This window comes from Asparagus officinalis, chromosome 1 (genome assembly GCF_001876935.1).
Source record: "Asparagus officinalis chromosome 1, Aspof.V1, whole genome shotgun sequence".
NCBI classification, from domain to species: domain Eukaryota; kingdom Viridiplantae; phylum Streptophyta; class Magnoliopsida; order Asparagales; family Asparagaceae; genus Asparagus; species Asparagus officinalis.
The window spans coordinates 107783828-107805883 of record NC_033794.1 but is presented as its reverse complement, the minus strand read 5'-3'; the positions used below and the strand labels follow the sequence as shown (position 1 = coordinate 107805883).

The 22056-nt window shown below is 38.6% G+C and overlaps 2 protein-coding genes across 6 annotated transcripts in view; both read right to left on the bottom strand.

Moving 5' to 3' along the window:
* LOC109828889 (dihydrofolate synthetase) overlaps positions 1-7152 on the bottom strand; it is a 30107-nt gene extending 22955 nt beyond the window's left edge. For 2 of the 3 annotated variants that reach the window (XM_020395876.1, XM_020395875.1), the window contains exons 1-3: positions 6893-7152; positions 5292-5433; positions 4096-4382 (exon numbers count right to left, since the gene is read on the bottom strand). In XM_020395876.1, coding sequence (XP_020251465.1) covers positions 4096-4382; positions 5292-5334 — 330 coding nt within the window. In that variant the 5' untranslated portion in view covers positions 5335-5433; positions 6893-7152. The remainder of the gene's footprint in view (positions 1-4095; positions 4383-5291; positions 5434-6892) is intronic. The other variant, XM_020395877.1, reaches the window with a different exon arrangement.
* LOC109828888 (jasmonic acid-amido synthetase JAR1-like) overlaps positions 16642-22056 on the bottom strand; it is a 5934-nt gene continuing 519 nt past the window's right edge. For 2 of the 3 annotated variants that reach the window (XM_020395871.1, XM_020395873.1), the window contains exons 2-5: positions 21501-21859; positions 21318-21419; positions 19516-20339; positions 16642-17374 (exon numbers count right to left, since the gene is read on the bottom strand). In XM_020395871.1, coding sequence (XP_020251460.1) covers positions 16833-17374; positions 19516-20339; positions 21318-21419; positions 21501-21793 — 1761 coding nt within the window. In that variant the 5' untranslated portion in view covers positions 21794-21859 and the 3' untranslated portion in view covers positions 16642-16832. The remainder of the gene's footprint in view (positions 17375-19515; positions 20340-21317; positions 21420-21500; positions 21860-22056) is intronic. The other variant, XM_020395874.1, reaches the window with a different exon arrangement.

Genomic DNA, 22056 nt, shown 5'->3' with positions numbered 1-22056 from the left:
ACCAGCGCCACCCCCTTTCTCTGTTCTTCCTCCATCTCCGAGCAGCCCCTGAATCCAGATCCCGCCATCTCCGAAGCACCTCCTGACAATCCGCCATCCCCGCCGGCGTCGTCCCTCATCGGCGTCCAGTTCCATCGTCGTCGCATCGCTCCATCGTCCCCTCCTTCCCTCTGAATGAAGATAACGACGGGAAGGGCTTTCGGGTCTAGTACTTTAAATCAGATCGCGCTGTTTAAGTTGGATTTGATTTCATTTCAGAACCGACCCACATAGGTTTGTTGATTGATGGGCTTTGGGCTTCACTTCACTATCGAAGCTAATGGATTTTGGATTTCTCTCAGCATTTTGGATAGTAAACTCTCAACTCAGTAATTTTCTGTTAATCTCATAATTATCAGTTAATTGTGTGCGTATTAAATCTCTAAACTATTATCATATATTCACTGCTTATATCATATCTGTGAGTTGAGAGAACTGAATCTGTGACTGTTGAAAAATTGATATTGATCTTAGAACTTGCAAAAATGATAATTAATTTTGTGAATAAATTATTCGAGATTGGAATTGCTTATGAATATCGTTGCAAATCTTGTTAAATCCATCTGTCATGTTAACTGCTTTAATTAATTTCCTACCGAATATTATGAATTTTGGCGAAACAGTGCGTTGTTTAAATTAGATCGTTGATTCCGATAGACCCCCTCCCCTGTTTCGCATCAAAGCCGCTGGACACAAACCTCTAAACCAAGAAATGGCTGACTTCGCCTAAGCTATCATCTACATAAGCAACCAATTTTAAAACATTGTTGTATGATAATAATTGGTGACCAATACGCACGTGATAAAATGGTTTTATTTATTGGAATGCATCATAAGTGGATTAAAGGGAAGCCCATTGATAATTGAACCGACTCAACTGCATCCACTTCAAGTTTTTGGGAGAGATGATATAAGACATATTTTTGGCAGTTGATCTTGAGAACGAAGAGAGATGGTGAGGAAAATAAAACAATTACAATTATCTCTCTGAGAAAGGATGACGACACCATTGGCATAAAGAAGGCTCACAAAAATATTAGTGCATGGAAAAGTTACAAAGAGGTAAGAATATTTCCAAATTTAATAAAAAGATTGGGTAACTGGTCCTACTGTTTTAGCCTCATATAACATTTAATCTACGGCCCCACAGTCCTATGTCAATAATGAAAATGTCATCAAATTAAGGCAAAAAAAATAATCTAATGGGTCCATTTGAAACTGAATCCCACTCCTTTCCTTCAACAGAGTCAATATGAAAATCACAATTCACCAAATCAAAATGCTTCCTAAAAAATCAAGTTTGTCGAGAACAGGGTTCACATTGGAGTGGTTAAAGTAAGATATGATCTCTTTAGGCATACGCCATAGTGTGCAGGATATCTTTTTTTGACGGTTTGTTCATCGCTAAAAATCTAATGCCCTATTAGTACTTTAATTAAGCAAGAACCAAGACTGCAAGAGTTAGCTTACTGTTTGGAGATCAAGATTCCTTGATTGGAAGTTCTCAAATAGTGCAATAGTGTAGCTTTTTGATGGTGGCCTAATAGCACTGTTAGAAGGAACTAGCAAGCTATTTGGTCCGGATGCTTTATTGCCTCCAAGCCTAAAAGGTGCTTCTCCAACTTCCCCTTGGCAAAGGGGTTCTAAATATTTGGGTAGTCAATACTCATTGACTAAAAGGTGCTTCTTCAACTTCCGCTTGGCAAAGGGGGTTCTGAATGGTTGGGTAGTCAATACTCATATAGATAAAGAGATGGGCAGTCAACTAAGGTTGATTTGTTGAAAGTTGAATCTAAATGATACTTGGTAGTAGTTAGTGCTCCCATGTTGATCTTTGCCTCATTGTGATTTGTGAGGATCCTCTAACCACAATCCGTACTAGAGCATGCATTATGTCTTCCAGCATTAGCAACCTGATGGCAGTATCAGGTGGCATCAGCCTCCTAAGGCGGACATTTGCCTCCAGATAATTTTCTCCTAGTCTTTGGCTTTCCTCAAGTTTGACAATAAAAGTAGCTCACTCTTCACCTCAATTGATTACATGAACCTAAATTCTTGCAACACATCTAAATCATAAACGTCATCAAAGAGAGCGAGCTTGTGTTGTCGAACATCACCAAAGGGATCCTGACCAAAGCTTTGATAACGGAGGCGAAGCTATCTAGCTTATACATTAATATTGATATTGGCATATATTGCATCCCACACTTGAAAGATGACGACGAATGAAATATGATGATGCGTTGAAGTCATAATGCCGCATCCGCATCTTTTCGAGACTAAACAAACAATACCTCCATACAATGTGAGAAATATGCAAGGAAATTGGGGCATAGTATGAGGTTTGAATAGTGCTAGGGTAAATATGGGATATGAATCTTTTCAACAATTGTTCGCTGTGAATCTATCAAGCTTGTTAAAGAAGAGTCTTCTTTCACATTGGATCAGTGAAAAGAGTGTCAAAAAATAAGGAGGCAATCAAGGATCTCTCCTCTTATCGGATCATTGGACGAATATCCAACAATATGGAGGGCAATGAAGTGGAGCTCCTGAATAAAGAAGCAGCATCCATCTCTGACCACGTGTCAGTGAATGTTCAAGTCATTGGAGATTGACCAAGACCCCTGTACCAGTTGACTAGTCCCCTTAATCCCATTGATCATCATACAGACCATACACTGAGAAATATTTAGAAAACCCAAAGTTATGCAATCATTGAGGATAAGGGACGGGATGAAGGTTGCCATGAAAGAATCTCAAAAGATGAGACTTCCAGAATCCACACCAATAATTGCCCACTAAATGCACATATAGAATCTTCGACGACCCACTCACATGTGTGAATACCTCCCATCAACTGAAATAAAGCACTTTGGGTTAGAAGGTATTTGATTTTTAAATGCAATAAGCTCACAAGAACAAAGTTTGGATGAAATCCTCTGAATCCAGTGCATTTCTGTTTCTCAGACATTCCATGTAATAATAGTTCATAAATGAAAGAAAAAATACAAATTATAATGCTTTCATTTAACAGACAGTGTTATTCACCAACTCGAGGAAAGAATGTTGGAATCGGGACGTGAAGACAGGGGTCAGAAAAATGGCAAGATAACAAGTCCGGGATAACATATGAAATATAGCAGACACAAGAAACCTATAAGTTGGGCATGCATATAAATGTTTATTGTGAATATAAGCATTAGATATATTCATAATTACCAAAGTTTCATTCTAATTTGTATGTGAAGGAAAATACAAATGTTATAAAAGACTTCAAATATTGTATCTTTATAACAAAAAAGTCATTATCCCACTCAACAAAGCATATCCTTGATGTGCTGTAGAGGTTGTGAAATTCATAAGTATGCAAGAAAGTCTTAGACATGGATGGATCACCATTATCATGGACATAGATGAAAAGGTCAAATTCAGCATGGAAATCTATCCTATATATTCCAGGTATGAAGTTGAAAATCTAGCAACACAGTCTTAGTTCCATCCCAAAAAAAGAAAGATCTTGAAATGAAGAAGGTCTCAAGTAACATGGACATGTCTATATAGAAATGGTTAAATCAGTCCAATTCAGCATGCTATAGTTCGCGGTAAGTCCAGGGTTGGTGATGCATGCCATGTTTTGAATAATAACCAGTGACAAAGTAACAAAGAAAGGGGTAAGAAATTAATATGATCACTAACCTAATATATGCAGATAATCTATAACGTGAAAAATGTGCAAAAGTACATGGCAAGGATACATATTTACAGAGTGTACAGGAATAGTCGTCCTTCATAAAATTCATTGCAGTTTCAAATTAATAACAACTTTGTATGACTTTCAACATACAAATTAATAAGCAATATTAACATTTTGAATTAGCATATCTGAAAGGCATTATGCTTTAGCAACATTCAACTCAGGCAGTATCACACATAGGTGACAATATATTTTGTTCCTGCTAACATGTTTCTATGGAGGAATTAATTTAAACACTCTTGATGAACAATACAAAGTAAGAATGGATAAGGAGACATATATTTTAAATATTCATTGTATACCTGAAAATGATAGTGGGGATTACCAAGCTGTTCTAGAAACCGCCTCATCCTTCCAAGATCAAAGCCATCCTCTGAATCTGTTCCAGCACCTCTTGGGACACTTAGTTTCTCATAATTCTTCAACCTCTCCATATAGTCCAATAAATCACTGATCTTGTTATCCTCTTGCACACTTGAGTATGACCTAGATTTTGAGCATCCTGAGGTTAGGGCTAGAATTTCAGTTCTCTTCACTAGATTCCGAAATGGGCAAATAAACTTTGTAAAGCATTGCATCCTTTTCATCTCTGCACAAGAAGACTCTGATTCATCAATTTTCAGAATAGTGAATATTGGTTAAAAGGACAAATGAAGCTCCCTAAAAGTTCAACAAAAATAAAAAATAAGATGGCCATCAGAGCATAAAAGAAGGATATGCAAACATAAGTAAAGTTATAGAGCAAAATCCCATTCAATTGGTATACTAGACTTCCCCACTTGTGTCTATCGTACCTAAAAGGACAAATAAAGCTCCCTAGACACGTACCTAAAAGGACAAATAAAGCTCCCTAAAAGAGTGCGACAAAGATAGGCATCAAAGTATAAAAGAAGGAGATGCAACATAAGAAAAATTATAAAAAAAATATCTCATTTAATTGGTACCTTTACAGTTTTGGAGTTCAAATGGCTTGCAACAGGCTAGCACATACTCTTAAAAAAAGGAAAGAGAAATAAGAGAACAGGGACAGCAAAAGCCTAAGCTCTTTCTCAAACTTCCATACATTTATAAAGAAGATATATTAAAAAAAGTACTAAAACATTTCCAATTTCAAGACGATGCCTAACTATACAAATTAGCTGTATTACTAAATAAAACTACGAATCACTAATATTCGCCCAAGTTTCTTCTATTTTCTTCTATATAACAATTTGGGTTTATCCCTTTTCTGAATCTTATACCTAAAACATCTTTCACTTTAGTATTCATTGTATTTTCCTAACTTCATCACTTCTCATATTATAAAACTAAAACCCCAAACCCCAATGAAAGAACATTATGATTCTATTCTTTTATTCATTCTATTTCTAAATCACAAGTTTCTCAATCTTCATTAAAACAAAAAGTAAGCAAAGGAGGTATCCAGAAATTATAAAGCAATCTCTTAAAATGAAACTATCATAGAAATAATGACCAGTTTAAGGGACAGAGATGATACCAAAGTGTGTTAGTCGATGCACTGAGGAAAAGGCAAGGGCCATGCGAATTTACAGGCAGCTGGATTTCTTTTGTTTCATCAGGTTGGGTTGAGTCAGGTGTTGGTAGGCTGTATTACCAAAAGATCCAAATCTGAGATCAACCTGCATACAGGTTGGCTTCACCTCTTAAAACTTTCAACCTCCTTTTTAGTTATGGAAGTTAGAAAGAGTTACAAGCTAACTAAAAGATAGATTGTTAACAATTGATCATGAAGGTTAAAAATAATAATAATAACTAAAACATAATAAAATAAAAAAATTTAACAATTTTATTCCTCCATCATGTTTATTTTTTTTTTCAATATGAAAACACTCCTTCTTTCTTTTTTCCTTTCAAGGTAAAGAAAATATATGAAAATTGTTAAAAAAATATTGACTAAACAAAGCGTAAATATAAAAATACAGTTCTCATGGTGTCTTGAGGTTGTCTCAGGAAGCCTATAAGAACAAGGTTCTCGAGAGATTTAGGATAAACGAATGTTCACCAACTGTAGCATCCACTATAAAGGATGACTGGTTCAATTTGAACCAATGTCCAAGAAACAATCTTGAGAGGGGACAGATGGAGAACATTCCTTATGCTTTTGCAGTTGGAAGCCTAATGTATGTTCAGGTTTGTACTAGACCGGAGATTGCATTTGCAATTGGAATGTTGGGAAGATATCAAACTAGCCCAGGTTTGGACCACTGGAGATTTACAAAAAAGAAACCTTCAACTTCAAGGGACCAAGGATTTCATCTTTCACATAGACGATCAGACAACTTGGATGTTGTTGGGTATTCAGATTCTGACCTTGCTGGCTGTGTTGACACTCGCAAGTGAACATCTGGATACATCTTCATGCTTGCTGGCGAAGCTGTATCTTGGAGAAGTGCAAAGGAAACCTTAATTACTACCTCTACTATGGAAGCTGAGTTTGTTTCTTGTTTTGAGGCAACATCGCAGGGTATTTGGTTGAAGAGTTTCATCTCTGGACTTAGAGTTGTTGATTCTATCTCTAAGCCATCGAGGATATATTCTGAAAATTCAGCTGCTGTCCTCTTGGCTAAGAATAATCAATGTTACATGTTGCAGAAAGTGCTGGGCGGTCTAAGCTTTTGGACCAGGGAGTAGGCACCTAGGTGTTTGCCTTTTTTATTATTTAATTATAATAATTGACAAAAAATTTGAATTAAACACATAGAAAATTGCCAAAAAAAACCATAATCAACCATGCATAAATACTAAATAAATCACATAACTTGCCCAATTAACTTAACCGTCACTGTTTTACTAATTTAACTAAATAGTATTAATCAGATTAACATTTAGGAATAGATTAACTAACAGTAATTCGCATGAAGTGGACTTAAACTTAAAAGTCTTAAATGATTTGATTAACAAACTATTTAGGCATAAAAGAGTCTAAACTAAGTGATTAACTAGCTAACACGGTGAAAAATCAAACTAAAATTCAACAAGATTAACTAAATATACTAAGAAAATTACCAAATCACCTAAAACAGTGGAAAACTAACCAAGAAAACAAAATAAAAGAGAGAAAACATTGAAAAAAATTACCTTGAAGAGAAGAGGAGAAGGAGGTGGCCGGAGGGAACTGAGCTGAAGGAGGTAGCGGGCCTGGCGGCGTTGAAGGAGGTGGGAGAGAAGATCGTCGAGTGAAGAGGAGGCGGCGGTGATGATCAGAGAAGACGAGGCGGTGGTGATGATCGGCGAACTGTCGACGGGGTTCAGAGAGAGAGAGAGAGAGAGAAGCGAAAGAAGGGGATTTTTCTCCTCGCCTCCTCAATCGGTTGGGGCGTTTCTGTTGGGATTTTTGGATAGGCTTTTACGATATTAGGAGGTGTTTGGTTTAATTTCTATAAATTAAGCACCTGTTTGCCTAAAAAAAAGGGAAATTAAACAACCAAAACATTGTTTGGTTGGTTAAAAAAAATATAAATCAAAGAATAGGAGATGAATTGTCACATTATTATTGGATGATGTCAGTAATTTTTAAGCTAAAAAATTAAGGAAATAAATTATAAGAAACTTATTTCCTGTAATAGATTCTTTTCTTGCGTTTGGTTTATTCATATATATAAGAAAATAGATGAGATGAGATGAGTTGTCATTATATTATTGGATGATGTGACCTACACTTAAGGAAATCGATTTTCTAGTTTTTTTTGGAGGAAATTGATGGAAATAAAATGTTAATGAGATGAGATGAGTTGTCACAATATTATTGGATGATGTGAGTGATTTTTAAAGATGAGATGTGATGGAGATGAGATGAGTTGAATAATGTGACCCATTTTTTATGTTTGGTTTATTTTAGGAGATGATATGAGATAAGTTATGGGATGAAAATAATATTTTATTGGATGTTGTGGTGAGTTTTAGGGATGGAAATGGAAGAAAATAATATTTTATTAATTTTCATGTACTCTTTTCCTTTTCTTGATTTTTAGGAAACCAACCAAACATCCCCTAAAAGGAAAACACCAAAATATAAATTTACTTTTATTTCTTAAAAAAATTATAAGAAAGGTTTCGAGAAGTTAAAAAGTATCAATTTTTTTAGTTCTTATACAGTTTGTTTGTTTGGTTCAAAATAAGAAAATGAGCCTATTACTTTATAGAAATAGCAAGTTTTTCTTTTCTTTTGTTTGGTTACATATGCTAAATGAGCTTTGTTACAGGGATCCAAAATATGAGACCAACATAGGGGACATGTGAGGTGTCCCCTTTCTATTGTATAATGAGCTGACCTTCATTAATGATGGCCAGCTCATTATGTAATAGGAGAGGGACACCTCACATGTCCCCCCTGTTGGTCCCATATTTTGGGTGCTTGGGGAATTTTTCATGCTAAATTTATAGAAAAGTGTCAACAACCATATTCATCACTTTACAACAGCTAGTTTAACGGCTAGTTTCGCATTCTCAAATCTTATAAAATCCTTCTATCCTCAACTATCCATAAACAAAAAATTTTCACAGTTGAAAAACATGAGTAAGAGTGTTAGAGACCGTAGTGACTCGTTAAGTTCATCAAATCCAAGTGTATATATTTTGGTTGAAAAAAACTACAAATTCTATTACTATTTTCCCAATGACCAGAGTCTAGTTTTTCTTTTTTATAATTAATGTGCTCGGAAACTACCGCAGAAACCAACATATGAAGAATTATTTTCATATACATATGAAGATCGAGAGCGTGATGAGATGTGAGATATAATGGAAGAAGAAGAAATAATGCTAACAATTAATGCTTTGAAAGTTAGAGACCAAAACGGGTAGTGGAAGTGTCCCTATTGCAACGATATGCCCTACACAAATTGGAATATGAATGATCTCTTAATGCAAGAGCACCATATTGGTAACAATGAGACTGTGCCCAACATGGGTAAAGAGAGGATTGGCCAGCATCGTGGACTCGAAGTTTATTTACTTTGATTAGATGGAAACTAACATACTTTGGTATCATCTCTGTCCCTTAAATTGTTCATTATTTCTGCGATATTTTCATTTTAAGAGATTGCTTTATAATTTCTCAATACCTCCTTTGCTTACTACATTGGAAGTTTGAAAATTATCAATCAAATTTTTTTTTGACATCTATCAATTTCTTCTAGTAGTAAGATTTGAAGGACCTACAAATGTCAGCAAGGAAGATGATCAAAGGAAAAATTTCATAAGAAAAAATATACTGAACAACATATAAACAGTAGAAATATATGAAAACCCTAATTCCATAGATGAGATAATATGGGCTTATATAGGCCCTACAAATATATCTTACAAATAAGCCCCTTAACTATACTAATATGTCAACACTCCTCCTCAAGATGGGCGAAAGATATCCACTAAACACATCTTGTCACATCCTCTAATCATATCTACTGAGCTAAGTCCCTTAGTCAGACAATTTGCTGCCTGGTCTTTAGTTGAAACATGACTTAACTCCAGTAGTCCACTGTCCAACTTCTCTTTGATGAAGAACTTATCGATCTCGATGTGTTTGGTTCTATCATGCTGCACTGGGTTATTGGCGATACTGATGGCTGACTTGTTATCACACCACAGTTTCATCTTTGCTCCTTGATCCAGCTTCAGCTCCACCAGCATACTCTTCAACCACAACAACTCCGCAACTCCCAAGGCCATAGCTCTATACTCTGCTTCAGCTGTTGATCTCGCCACCACTGACTGCTTCTTGCTCTCCCACAAGACCAAGTTACCTCCTACAAAGATACAGTATCCTGAGGTGGACCTCCTGTCATCAGCACAGCTAGCCCAATCCGAGTCACAATAACCCTCAATGCTCATATGTTCATTTTTTCTGAATATCAGCCCTTTTCCGGGGGCACTCTTCAAATACCTCAGAATCTGGTACACTGCGTCCATATGATCCTTTCTCGGATCATGCATATAGCGACTCACCACGCTCACTGCAAAAGAGATATCGGGACGTGTGTGACTCAAATAGATCAACCTGCCCACCAGTCTCTAGTATCTGTCACGATCAACTGGTTCTCCAGCCTCAGCATCCTGCTTGAACTTCTGGTTGATCGGTGTAGTTGCAGGTTTACACCCTAACATCCCTGTCTCTTTGAGAAGATCCAGTGCATACTTTCTCTGGGATAGGATAATCCCCTCCGCTCCTCGAGCTATCTCTATTCCAAGAAAGTATCGAAGCAAGCCAAGATCTTTCACCTCGAATTCCTTACCCAGTCTCACTTTGAGTTGGGCAATCTCCTTCTCATCATCCCCTGTAATAATCATATCATCCACATATACGCAAGCATGGTGATGTGGCCTTCATTTCGTCGAAAGAACACGGTATGATCGGCGTTAATCTGCTGGTACCCCATACCTAACATAGCCCTCCTGAATATGTCGAACCAAGCACGGGGAGACTGCTTCAGCCCATAGAGAGACTTCTTTAATCTGCAGACATTTCCCGCTGTCTGATCTGTGTCGAATCCTGGTGGAATTTCCATGTATACCTCTTCCACCAGATCTCCATGAAGAAATGTATTCTTCATATCTAATTGGTGTAGCTTCCATCCATCATTTACTTCTAGGGAAATCAAGGTCCGAACAGTGCTCATCTTCGCCACCGGTGCAAAAGTCTCATCATAGTCGATGCCATATGTCTGACTATATCCTTTTGCCACCAGACGAGCTTTATAGCGCTCAACATGTCCGTCTGGATTCTGCTTCACAGTGAAGACCCACTTGCATCCAACTGCTCTCTTCCCTTTTGGTAGCTTTACTAACTCCCAAGTGTGGTTCTTCTCAAGGGCCCCTAGCTCTTCGTGCATAGCAGCTTTCCATTTTGGGTCCTTCTTTGCAACCTGTCAATTGTTAGGTATAGTAACAGAATCGAATACTCGAGAAATCCGAAAAAATTCTGTTACTATACCTCAAATCGGTGCAGAATCGAATACTCGAGAAATCCGAAAAGGAATCAATCGACAAAAACCGATTCTTTAACCAGAGAACCGAATAATCAAGAACCCCCAAATCAACCGCACCTCCAACATCTAAGATTGAAGAAAACTAATGAAGCTCGAGCTTGAGCAAGCGATAATGGCAAAAATACATGAGCACGAGATCAGGAAGAAGACTAAGGCGCGAAGGAGCTGTTCGTCGCTTGATTTGGGGGTGGGAACGAGAGGGAATAAAACCTTAAATTTTCCGCCCTCAATCGACCTCGAGAAAGTTTTCGGCATGGAAAATGGGTACGGGTAGGGCATAAATTCTTTTAAAAAGAGGAGTGTCAGATTTCGTGGGTGATTTCAGACCATCTTGAGAGGAATTTGATTTCCATAAACTGGGGTTTTTTTTGTACTTTATAGAAAACTTTTCTGTAAAATTTTTTGAACCAAACACAGTTTATAAAAATCTACATAAATATTTTATTTATAAAAATGCTATTGTCAGGTCTTTTCTATAAACTTTTCTATAAAAATAGCCAATCAAACACCCCCTTAGTCCCCGCAATCTTTTCATATTTTGTAGTTAGCCCCCCAAATCTTTATATGTTGAAATTAGTTCCCCAAAGTAGTCCTTGTGGTTAGCCCCATACAATCTTTTTATATTGTTGAAATTAGTCCCAACATCTTCATATTTTGTCTCTCTGCTTTGAAGTTTTTTAAAATTGAGGGAATATTCTATCAATTTTTATATTTTTTAATATAATTTCAGTTATACCTTTATGCATTATAACGGTGGTGGATCCAGAACTTCTAAAAAGTAGTTGTTATGGTGTTCACTCATCCAAGATACAGATATTTGCAAAATAATACAATGAGAATCCTAGCAAAACTAACTCAACCCTTTGTCCAACTCCCACAGTCGTCTCTCGGCCTTAGGGGAAGAAAAACTCTAGTCAACTCCCAAGAGTTTTAGGCACAACAATTCCTCAGTCGGATTTTAAGCCCTTGTCTCTTTATCAAGGTTAAGTCCAAGGCACAGCATATGGTCGAATCCTCCAGTACAACTCGACCATCATGGCTCATTACAAGACCTTGGTACCTTATCAGGGATAAACCCAAGGCACAATCACAAAGGCCTCACCCCCCACCAATTCATCAAGCCGACTCTCTTGAGTCGACACCAAATGTGATATTGGTTGACACGAGAGATCTTGACCTCCCATACGAATCGACATCTTTACATCGACTCGAGAGATAGTTATTAGCTGAGACGAGATGACATTCCAACTAGTCGGACAGACCGACATTCCTGAGTCGACGCGAAAAGTGGAATCAGTCGACCCTTCATAAACGAGATGACTCCTCAAGAGTCCGCCCGACCACTTACTCGGTTGTTTACTCGACCAGAAGTTCACTCGACTACCTAGTCGACAAACCACAAGGACGACTCAAAGATTGACGCCTCTCTACCAAGAGGATAAGATCAAACCGAGTTTCCCTTCGGATATGCACCAGCTCTCTAATCAATAACACAACACCGACTTGTCCCATCAAGACCACAACTCTAACACTTCTCGTGACTTAGCAGCCAGCATGCTCATACTCCACTCACAAGTAGCTTCCTGGATATTGCGGAGACGTCTTCTCCCATACCGAAGTGACTTCCCCTCCAGTCACCAGCTGACACCTGTATAGTGAGGGACGATTCAGTATGCCCACGTGCCTTCTGTCACGCTATCAATCACTTCTCGAATAATGCAGAGACGTCCTCTCCATACCAAAGTGACTTCCCCTCCAGTCGTCTGCCGACATCTGTAAAGTGGAGAATGACTTAGCAGCCAGCCTGCTCACTCCACAACCGCCTTCCTGTGCAAAGTCAAAGCCATGGGTCAACACCTCAAGAGCGATCCACTATAAAAAGACTCCTCTAAACTCCTTCAAAAAGGGGGAGGAGAAAAACTGACACAGTTCTTCAAAAAACACAGAGGAACTCACGTAGATCCTCTAGGCATGTACATTGCTACCTTAAGAGCCATATCGGTTCATAACCTTCCCCTTTTCGACTCGAGTTTCACTAACTTGACCGTCAGAGGAACTACGGGGGAACCGGTCCCCGCCCTCTCAAGCCCTCGTTTAAGAACTAGGCATAAAGTCGAAGAAGGGAACAGACCCTCCATCATTCTTCATCACCCTGTAACAATCCTTTTCTGGATTAATTAGCTATTTGATATTGAGCATCAACAGTTTAGCGCCCACCGTGGGGCCCCCTTTCTTTTTTAAGAGAACATGTCTAGTTTTGAAGATAGAGCTGAGCGATCTCGTCCTAAAGGACCTCATCAGAGCTATGCTACTCAAGCCCAGCTTGAATCAATAGCTCATATGATTCATCAATCTTTCCAAGACCAATTTTCTACCTTCACTAGTGAGCTTCTCAGCCAGCTTCCACAGCCATAACAAGCAAATTTTGCACCCTATCAGTCAACTTGTCGATGTCTCCTTTCTCATCAGGAACTCACAGGCGAAAGTCCTACCATTAGAGCCTCTGGATACGATCGAGTCAACAGACCGATCGCAAGCGTCTTCAGGAGTAACAACCCCCTTTCAGATGACCTTATGAATGTTTCATGTGAGAAGTTCAAGATGCCTCGCATAGAGACATACAAGGGCGAGGGAGACCCCTCCGAGTATGTTCAGAATTACTATGATGTGATGAGTATGCTCCAAGCATCAAAAGCAATCCTCTGTCGATGCTTTCCTATCACTCTTTCAGGGAGTGCTAAGCTCTGGTGGAACACTCTCGCAATCCTCTGTCGATGCTTTCCTATCACTCTTTCAGGGAGTGCTAAGCTCTGGTGGAACACTCTCGAGAAGAGATCCATTCCTATCACTCTTTCAGGGAGTGCTAAGCTCTGGTGGAACACTCTCGAGAAGAGATCCATCAGAAACTTTTAACAACTTAGCCGAAAGTTCATCCATCATTTCCTAGCTGACGCCAAGCGGGAGCTTCCCCCTCATGTGTTGTTATCCAAATGAGGCAGAGACCAGAAAGAGCCTTCGGACCTACTTCAAGAGATTCTAAGCTAAGAGGTTAGAAGTCAATGACCCTGGAACCGCAGTCGCCATGTCGGCACTCGTCGCCGGCTTGCAGAGCAATGAGCTGGCCAACTCTCTTGCTAAGAAACTAGTCGCCAATTATGAGCAATTGATGGCCAAAGCTCATGGATACATGAACATGGAAGATGCCCGAGCCTACAAGGTGGCAGCCAGGGCCACAGAGTTCTCTTCATCCGCGCCTTAGGCACTCTGGAGTAAGCCCTTGGTTCCTTATCATGAATAAACCTAATGCACAACCCTTTGGCCGACTCCCACAGTCATCTCTCGGCCATAGGGGAAGGGAAGCCTTAGTCAACTCTCCTCACAGTTCTAGGCATTCGACTCCTTAGTCGGATTCCAAGCCCTTGGTTCTTTATCAGGATAAGCCAAAGGCAAAATATGTGATTGGATCCTCTAATTCTCATCAACTATCATGGTGAAGCCCTAAGCACCAAAAAAAGCCCTAGGCGACCCAACCTCCGGGCTGGCGTGTCAAAAGCCCTTAGCTCTTTATCAGGGTAAGCCCAAGACACAACATATGATCGATCCCTCCGGATCTCATCGATCATCATGGTCGAGACCTTGGTTCCTTTTTAGGGTAAGCCCAATGCATAACTCTATGGTCGATTCCCACAGTCACATCTCGGCCATGCGAGGATTATGAAGACTTAGGTCCAATGTGAGACCTAGCCTCAGAATCATCATTCTACCATTAAGACCTTGGTATCATCATGAGTAAACCCAAGGCATGGATTTCAATTGCCCGGTTATCTTCGGCAAAAAGACTTAAAACACTTCAACTTGCCAGTCTTCGTTGACATAAGACCCGAGCATCTTGCCCACAATAGGCTCAATATGAGCTAGTTGTCAAGCCGGCTCGCAACATTCGGGTTGACACAACACGACCAACTCAAGAATTGCCATTTGGTTCGCTCGATTAGAGCAATGCTACAAAGCAATGAGCAGCCCTAACTTCAGTCTAGAGCTTTATTCATTTCATTTGGACTCGGCTAAAGCTGACTCCAAGTGAAAGGAGCCAACTGTTATGGGATACAATTGTTTCCAAATATATGATCTGATGAGTCGCCATCTCCATCCAGCCAGACAAGCCGACACCCCAGTGTCGACACGAAATACGGTACCAGTCGGCCGGCCTCTCACAGCAGGCAACTCGCCAAGAGCTTAGCCGACCCAGTCGAGTCGATACTCCTCCATGTCGATTCAAAAGGCGGGACGAGTCGTCACTCCTCTCAACGAGTCGACTTTCCTCGCGAGTCCCATCATGAGGGACATTGCTTCTCAGCGAAGCTAGAAGATAACTTCGCCAAAACTTATCCATCTTGACAACAAGTCATATCATGTCTACTCAATGACCATACGTCACCACACCGCTTATCAGCCCACGCTTATCAGCCCATCGATCATTTTTTTATAAACTCTGTGACTTTAATTGGCTGTGTGATATTTAACATCAACAGTTTAGCGCCACTCGAGTTTTACTAACTTGACTGTCGGATGACCACGGGGGAATCGGTCCCCGCCCTCTTACGGGTTCTTTTTGTCTGTGCAGCGCGAACATCAAGCCCTCGTTAAAGAACCAGACATAAAGTCAAAGAAGGGAGCGAGCCCTCCATCATTCTTCATCACCCCGCAACAATACTCTTCTGGATTAATTGGTTGTTTGATATTGAGCATCAACAATAGTATTACTATATAATTAATAATTATAAAATTTACAGTTATCCTCATCAAGTTTTCTTATTTTGAGAAAAATTACATTTTCACGTTATTAATAATATTATCAAAGACAATTTAACAGGTGATCATAAAATTAGTGAGAAGATCTAAGATTTTGGTGGGGTCACTTCAGATTTTTACTGGTGAGTTTTCTCAGCGAGGGTGGGTTTACAAAATGGATATTTACTTTTATAGTATGTGGACGTGGGGAGCTTCCAAGTAGATTTACCAATGCTTTAAATCTTTTGTTAAAGTTGCGTCTTGATTTTGGGAGAAAAAGAAATTCCAACTGAAGTTGGTGGGAAGACTTATCTCGTGAAGGCACTTTCGCAATTATTTACCCCTCATTAGTCCTTCATTAACCCTCAATCCAACAATAGTTAACAATTTAGATGTTAAAATATAACAGGGGCTATTTTAAAACACTTAAACCTTCAGTAATTCTATGTTAGTCCCTCACATCTTTGAAATTGCTTATGAGTCTCTCAAATCCTAGGAGACCTTACAATTTGCTTCCTCAACGACAAAAATGCCCTCTGTTCATGATCGCAAAACCCCATCGTGTCCAAAACAAATTAGGTGAGGGAGTACTATGATCATTAAGGGACTGAATTGCAAGACGTTTTAGGATTTGAGGGACTTATTCAATGATATGAGGCATTAATATGGACTTGTTGAAGATTTGAGAGACTAATATCTATAAATAATCCTTCATTTTATATTTTGATCTTTTCACAAATCTATCTCATTTTCCGTATACACACCCCACCCCCTTCTCTCTCCCTCCTTACACAACTTTACTCTCCAACTCCATCTAATTGCAAAGCTCTACAGCAGTAGTCATATCCCTCAATATCGTATGCAAAAGCAATTCAACGCGCTCAAACCACCTCAACGAAAGAGCATTTGTCAATCTTACCGTAATTGCGCATCTCGGTCAATCGGTAGAATGCTGATATATCTCAGTCAAATGTGAAGGCTAATAGAGCTTTCACTATTTAATCCATTTAAAAAAAAAAGCATCACTATTTTATAAAGAAAGAAGACCACTACGACTAACATCATGCTGCATTCAACCAGCTCATAGATAAGTAAACAGCTACACAAGGGAGGCCAACAAGCTGCACCAAGTACCTCCTTACACAAACACCCTCAAATATTCCAGCAACTATTAGCAAGATACAGACATCAACCTTAATACTTACATAAAACGCCCTCATGTCAACCAACCCTATTCAGTTTCAATCATATGCACTGCTGAAGTAGCTGCCCACAACATTGCTGCACAAGATCTGCAACACCTTGCTGTTCGATATGCCAACGCAGCGCGGGGTCTTGAACTGGCTAAGCGCCCCGCCGAGGCTCAGATAATGGTCTAGAATCTTCTGGAAGGTTCCTTTCTGGACTATTCTAAGCTCCAGCGGTCCTATAGCCTGCACCTTTCTCTGTCCAGTGTACCCGGGGTCCACAAAAGCACGATCGAGACAGTCAGAGCAACTGTTGAGGACATCTTCTCTTGCTTCGCCGCTAAGTTCCCAGAAAATTACATAGTGACCGGGGTCACTGGACATGTCGACGTGGCTAGAAAAGTCGACCACTTCGAGCTTCTCTGCTGCTACTAGCTTGCTGGCTTCTTCCACTGCTATCTGTAGGTCTTTCTCCGTGTTCTTGTCCATGTTTATGCTTAGAATTAGGCTTCTCCTGCATACGAATTGCAGTTTAGGTGTGGAGTTGTGAAAGCCAGCGATCCTGACAACATCCCCAAGCCTGTATCGATATAAACCTGCAATTGGACGATAGTGATGTCGTCTTGTTATCTTCTTTCAATATGCATAACGCGAGAAATAATCTGTTTAAACTATATATTATAGACATTATCTGGAATGCTTCTGGAATTCTATTACAAAGTTTGAAGAACCTCCATCTTTAATGGATTGTACTTTTAAAGAATGGGGAAGAATATTATGATGTATTACTTCTGAGAGATATTCCCTAACAGTTCAGATAGTAACTTCTCTAGGCATAGAAAGGATTATTTTGGTGCAAAAACAGCAAATCATTTGCTAAACTGAAGAGGAAATCTCTAAACTTAATGAAAATCACAAACATAAAGTCATGTAAAATTAAAGAGAGAGCTTGGAAGAGAATCGAAAGGCATAAAGACATTTGTTTGTGACGTCAAAGGTTCATTACTAGCCACCAACAAGATGAGAAGAAATAGTTATTTCAAATGTAAAAGCAATTGAAGTTATTTCTCAGAAAATATATGGAAATACATCTAGCGAGTATTCTAAGAATTAACAAACAAGTGACATCAGGCACATAAATACAGCAATAGCTACAGAAACTAAAAAAATTGTACGGAGTACATGTATACATACCAAATAATTTCCTATGGTTTCACAAACAAGCCGTTCACTGAAACAATTTCTTCTAGAAGTATCCTTAACAACTTGCTATGATGATCTAATCAAACTGCTACAGTTGACATTTCCAGCACGCAACTATATGCAATATAGGTAAATGACAAAAGTAAGATAATTTATTAGTCATATAGATAATCATCATTCAATAAAAAACCCCATGTCATAGTAAATCCTAGTCTATGTTTCTATGTATATAGCTTTCAGCATTTTTTTTTTGGTAGTTGTAGGATGGCAAGTCTTAGAAGATTGGAGAAGAAAACTATAACACTACGGTTCAGAATAAAAGATAGAAATATGATTAAAACTTGACTCATTAAAAGGGAAAACCAAGAACCTAACTGAGCAACATTACATATTTATGCACGTGTCTGATGGGTACTGCTATGATGTACTCAATTGTACGGACTCTAAGCAAAAGTACTCCAATATTTTTCAGCTCAAGAATCGAATAAGAAAAATAGAATACAAGCATTCTCTTCAATATGGTTCCAACCAGTAAGTAATGATTTTTCCCAACAACACATAGTTTACCAATTGCTTATGTTAAAACGCATGCAAAAAATATAAAAAACAATTTTTAAGCAAATACATTAGACAAAAGTGGCAAAGAGTTTGACACACAATTCCTAATTGCCAATACAGGATTTAACATATAAGAATTAGCAAAACCAAACATCAAAATTCTTGAGACATTGTCTATTTTTCTTGGACCATACTACAATTTGACCTCCACTCTCCTGTGTCAGAAACAACAAAGAGCAATGAAAGACCCCCACTGGCATACATGTAAACCCAAACATGGAAATGAATTTACTTTATCAGAGAAAACTAACCAACGCTATCTTTTCTGCAAGGAAAGTGGAGAATAACATCAGTTTCATTGAAAAATTGCTCATATTGTGATGTGATGCTAACATCTTCTTTAGTAACTTTGTGTATTCCAAATTCCATACAGATGCATTTACTTCCAATTTATGAAGCGGAATCTACTTTATAGAAACACCCACTAAGATATGTTAGCATCAAATGTTGATACTTGATACGTGTAACTTTCCAATTTTATGACATTTCAAAAGTCACTTATCATGGTTTTTGCTCCTTAATAAAAAAACAATAAAAGAACTGATAGAATCTTGAATCCAAAACGGGTAATTGCCTCTTTTCCTTTCAAAAGAAAAAGAGTTTCTAACTATTTTGACCATCACAATAAAATCTAAGGACAAATATGAGAGAAAATCTGTATAATGTGAGAGTGATATAAAATCAATATCTATCAACCATATTCACATAAAGGTAAATAAAAACAACAAGATGAAATTAGTTCAGCAGTTGATCAATAGATAGTGATCATTCCTTGCTTCAGAAAGACATTAATGATTTAAAATCTAATATACTCGATGTTTACCAAGCCCACTCATCTTAACATCATAAAGCAAAATCAAAAGGAAAACACAGAGAAAAGCACATAAAAAGTGGAGTTCGAAACAGCAGACCATACCTGCAAAGCTGGTGACGACCATTTCATACTCTTCTCCAAGCTTGACTTCTGCAAGACCAACCGGCTCCAATTCTTTATAACGGTAATTAGAACCAACATTGTCAAGCCCCTGATCCCCCGGTTTCTCTCTTAGAGGTATAAATTCAAAATACCCAATATTAGGGAGCACAGCAAAAGTTGCTTTCTCAGGAGGCAATTCCGGCTCTACATTAGCCGCAATCCATCCTTCAGAAGCCCCATAGTCAGCACTCATTAAAGGCAAATCTCCCGCATAATGTCTCAATTTCTTGAGATACGGTTCCATTGACCCCGTCATAATCCCATACACGTATTTAGCATTAGGCCACAGCTCTGGGATCACACCATACCAGCTACTTAAACTCATGCACTTGTTATATATCTCGTCTGCTAATTGAGGATTAGGACGTAAAAGTCTAGAAACAGCAGCGCGGATGGATGGAACGGTAATTCTGCTTGAGAGAACTCCCTCTCTGATATCAGTACAAAGATCTTCCCACACATGCTCAAATGTTCTGAATGCATGAACTATGCTGTGAGCAAAAGTGGAGAATACAAACTGAACTTCGTTTGAGTAAATTAGGCCACAAAGGAGGTGGCAGTATAAGGACTGATGGAAGTCTGGACCGAATATAACTTCATCAGGGCTGCAGCATTGTGATTGGATATCTTTCATCGTGTGCTTGAACTGCTTGCTTCGGTATACATTTGTAGTTGCTGTTGTAGCGGTGAGACCTCCTTTGGTTTTGAACTGCTTGCTGCCGTAGATAAACTGTAGAGCTTTTCCATTACCAATGGGGTACGCTCTGCATAATTTAAAATTTCATAATATCGTGTAATCCATTAGATAGAATATTAAGCATACATTTTTTTATAAGAACATAATAATTCTAAGAAAAACATGTGCTTAAAATTGCAGAAAAGGAAAAAAAATTATAAAACCAGGTTAATGATTGGCCTACCCCAGAATTCAACATAAAAAAAGATAAAAGAAAAGAAAAGACAAAAGGACCAGAGAGAGAGAGAGAGAGAGAGAGAGAGAGCTCGCTGGGATTCAGTACAACTAAGTCAACAACAACATCCAATGGAAGGCCAGTTCAGATTTCAGTGACCAAAAGAGATAAGTTTGTCCACTATGTATCGAAAAGCTAAAGTTCATGCGTCTTATGTGCCTAATCCACTAGAAGCAACTAAAACAAGCTGCGCTACAATCTCAACAAAGGAAAACAGCCAGCATCTAGAAATAATGAAAGTGCTTCACTTATCTACGAAAAGTTTGTAATAGTTGTCCATAAAAAGGGATTGCAAGTTTTTTCCCCCAAAAATAATAACGGCTTTAAATAATTCCGAGCATCTCAAACCTTTTTCCAATACCAAATACCTATTTTGCCAATTATAAAAACTGATATTCTAAATGACAAGCTATTACAGGGAAAGCAATTACGGACTTTTCATTTTTGTTTACTAACACTTTCATACACATTCGACAACCACATAACATCAAGAAATTCTCATCTTTACTGGTGGAATCCTATAATTCATTCACTCACCATGATCATCATTATGTCTTCCTATTTTTACTAATATAATTTTCCCTTTCCCTAATCATGAAGGGTCCTGGACAACAACCGAAACAACCCTCTCCAACTTTAAAGCCAGAGCTAGAAAAGCAGGCTACGGTTTGTATCTAACAAAAGGGATCCCTTAAAATTACTGTAAGCCGTAACATATCACCAAAAGTTGGTAAGGGAACTTCCATCAAAGAAACCAAGATTCAAGCAGACCTGTTCCTGAAAGCAAAAGATGTTGTGTAAATTTGCATAGTGGATTGAACCAGTTCCTCATTGAATGGCACAAACTTCGGCTTCCCTTGAGTAGTACCAGAACTGTATGAATCAAAATCAGCACACGTAAGTGTAACCCACGAAATATTAATGACAAGGAGTCTAAAAGCCCAGAATTCATACCTCAACGAAATCGATGTGATTGGTTTTCCTGTAAGAAGTGGTGAATGATCTCCATCAGCAATTCTCTGAATATAAGGCTCCAAATCCTCATGAGTGACTAATGGAACACGAGCCCTGAAACTCTCTACATCGGTCCTATCCCCAAGCCCCAATTCCTGCAAATACTCAGCCTTGCCATTCTCCTGGAGGATTTTCTTCAGGGTCTCTCTCTGAACTTTGCCAGCATCCTCTGTCAGTTCCTCAAACTCCTCTATCACCGAATCAATACAAAATTTCCTCTTCTTCTCCAACATCTTGCAAAAAGTTTCGCTCTTTTTTCCGCGGAGTTGCAAGGCGAACCCAAATCTTCAAAGGGTCTTCTGCAAATCATATGTAGAGTTGAGATTCTAATACTTTAGGAGATCACAAGAACAATAATACATCTCAAAATCTTAACAAGAGGAGAAAAGAAAGGCAAATCCAAATTCAACGAAAAGTCAAACCAAATGAAGAATACATCAAGTGTGCAACTTATCAACTTCTTCGCATCTTCTTATTTCAACTCAAACAAATAAAA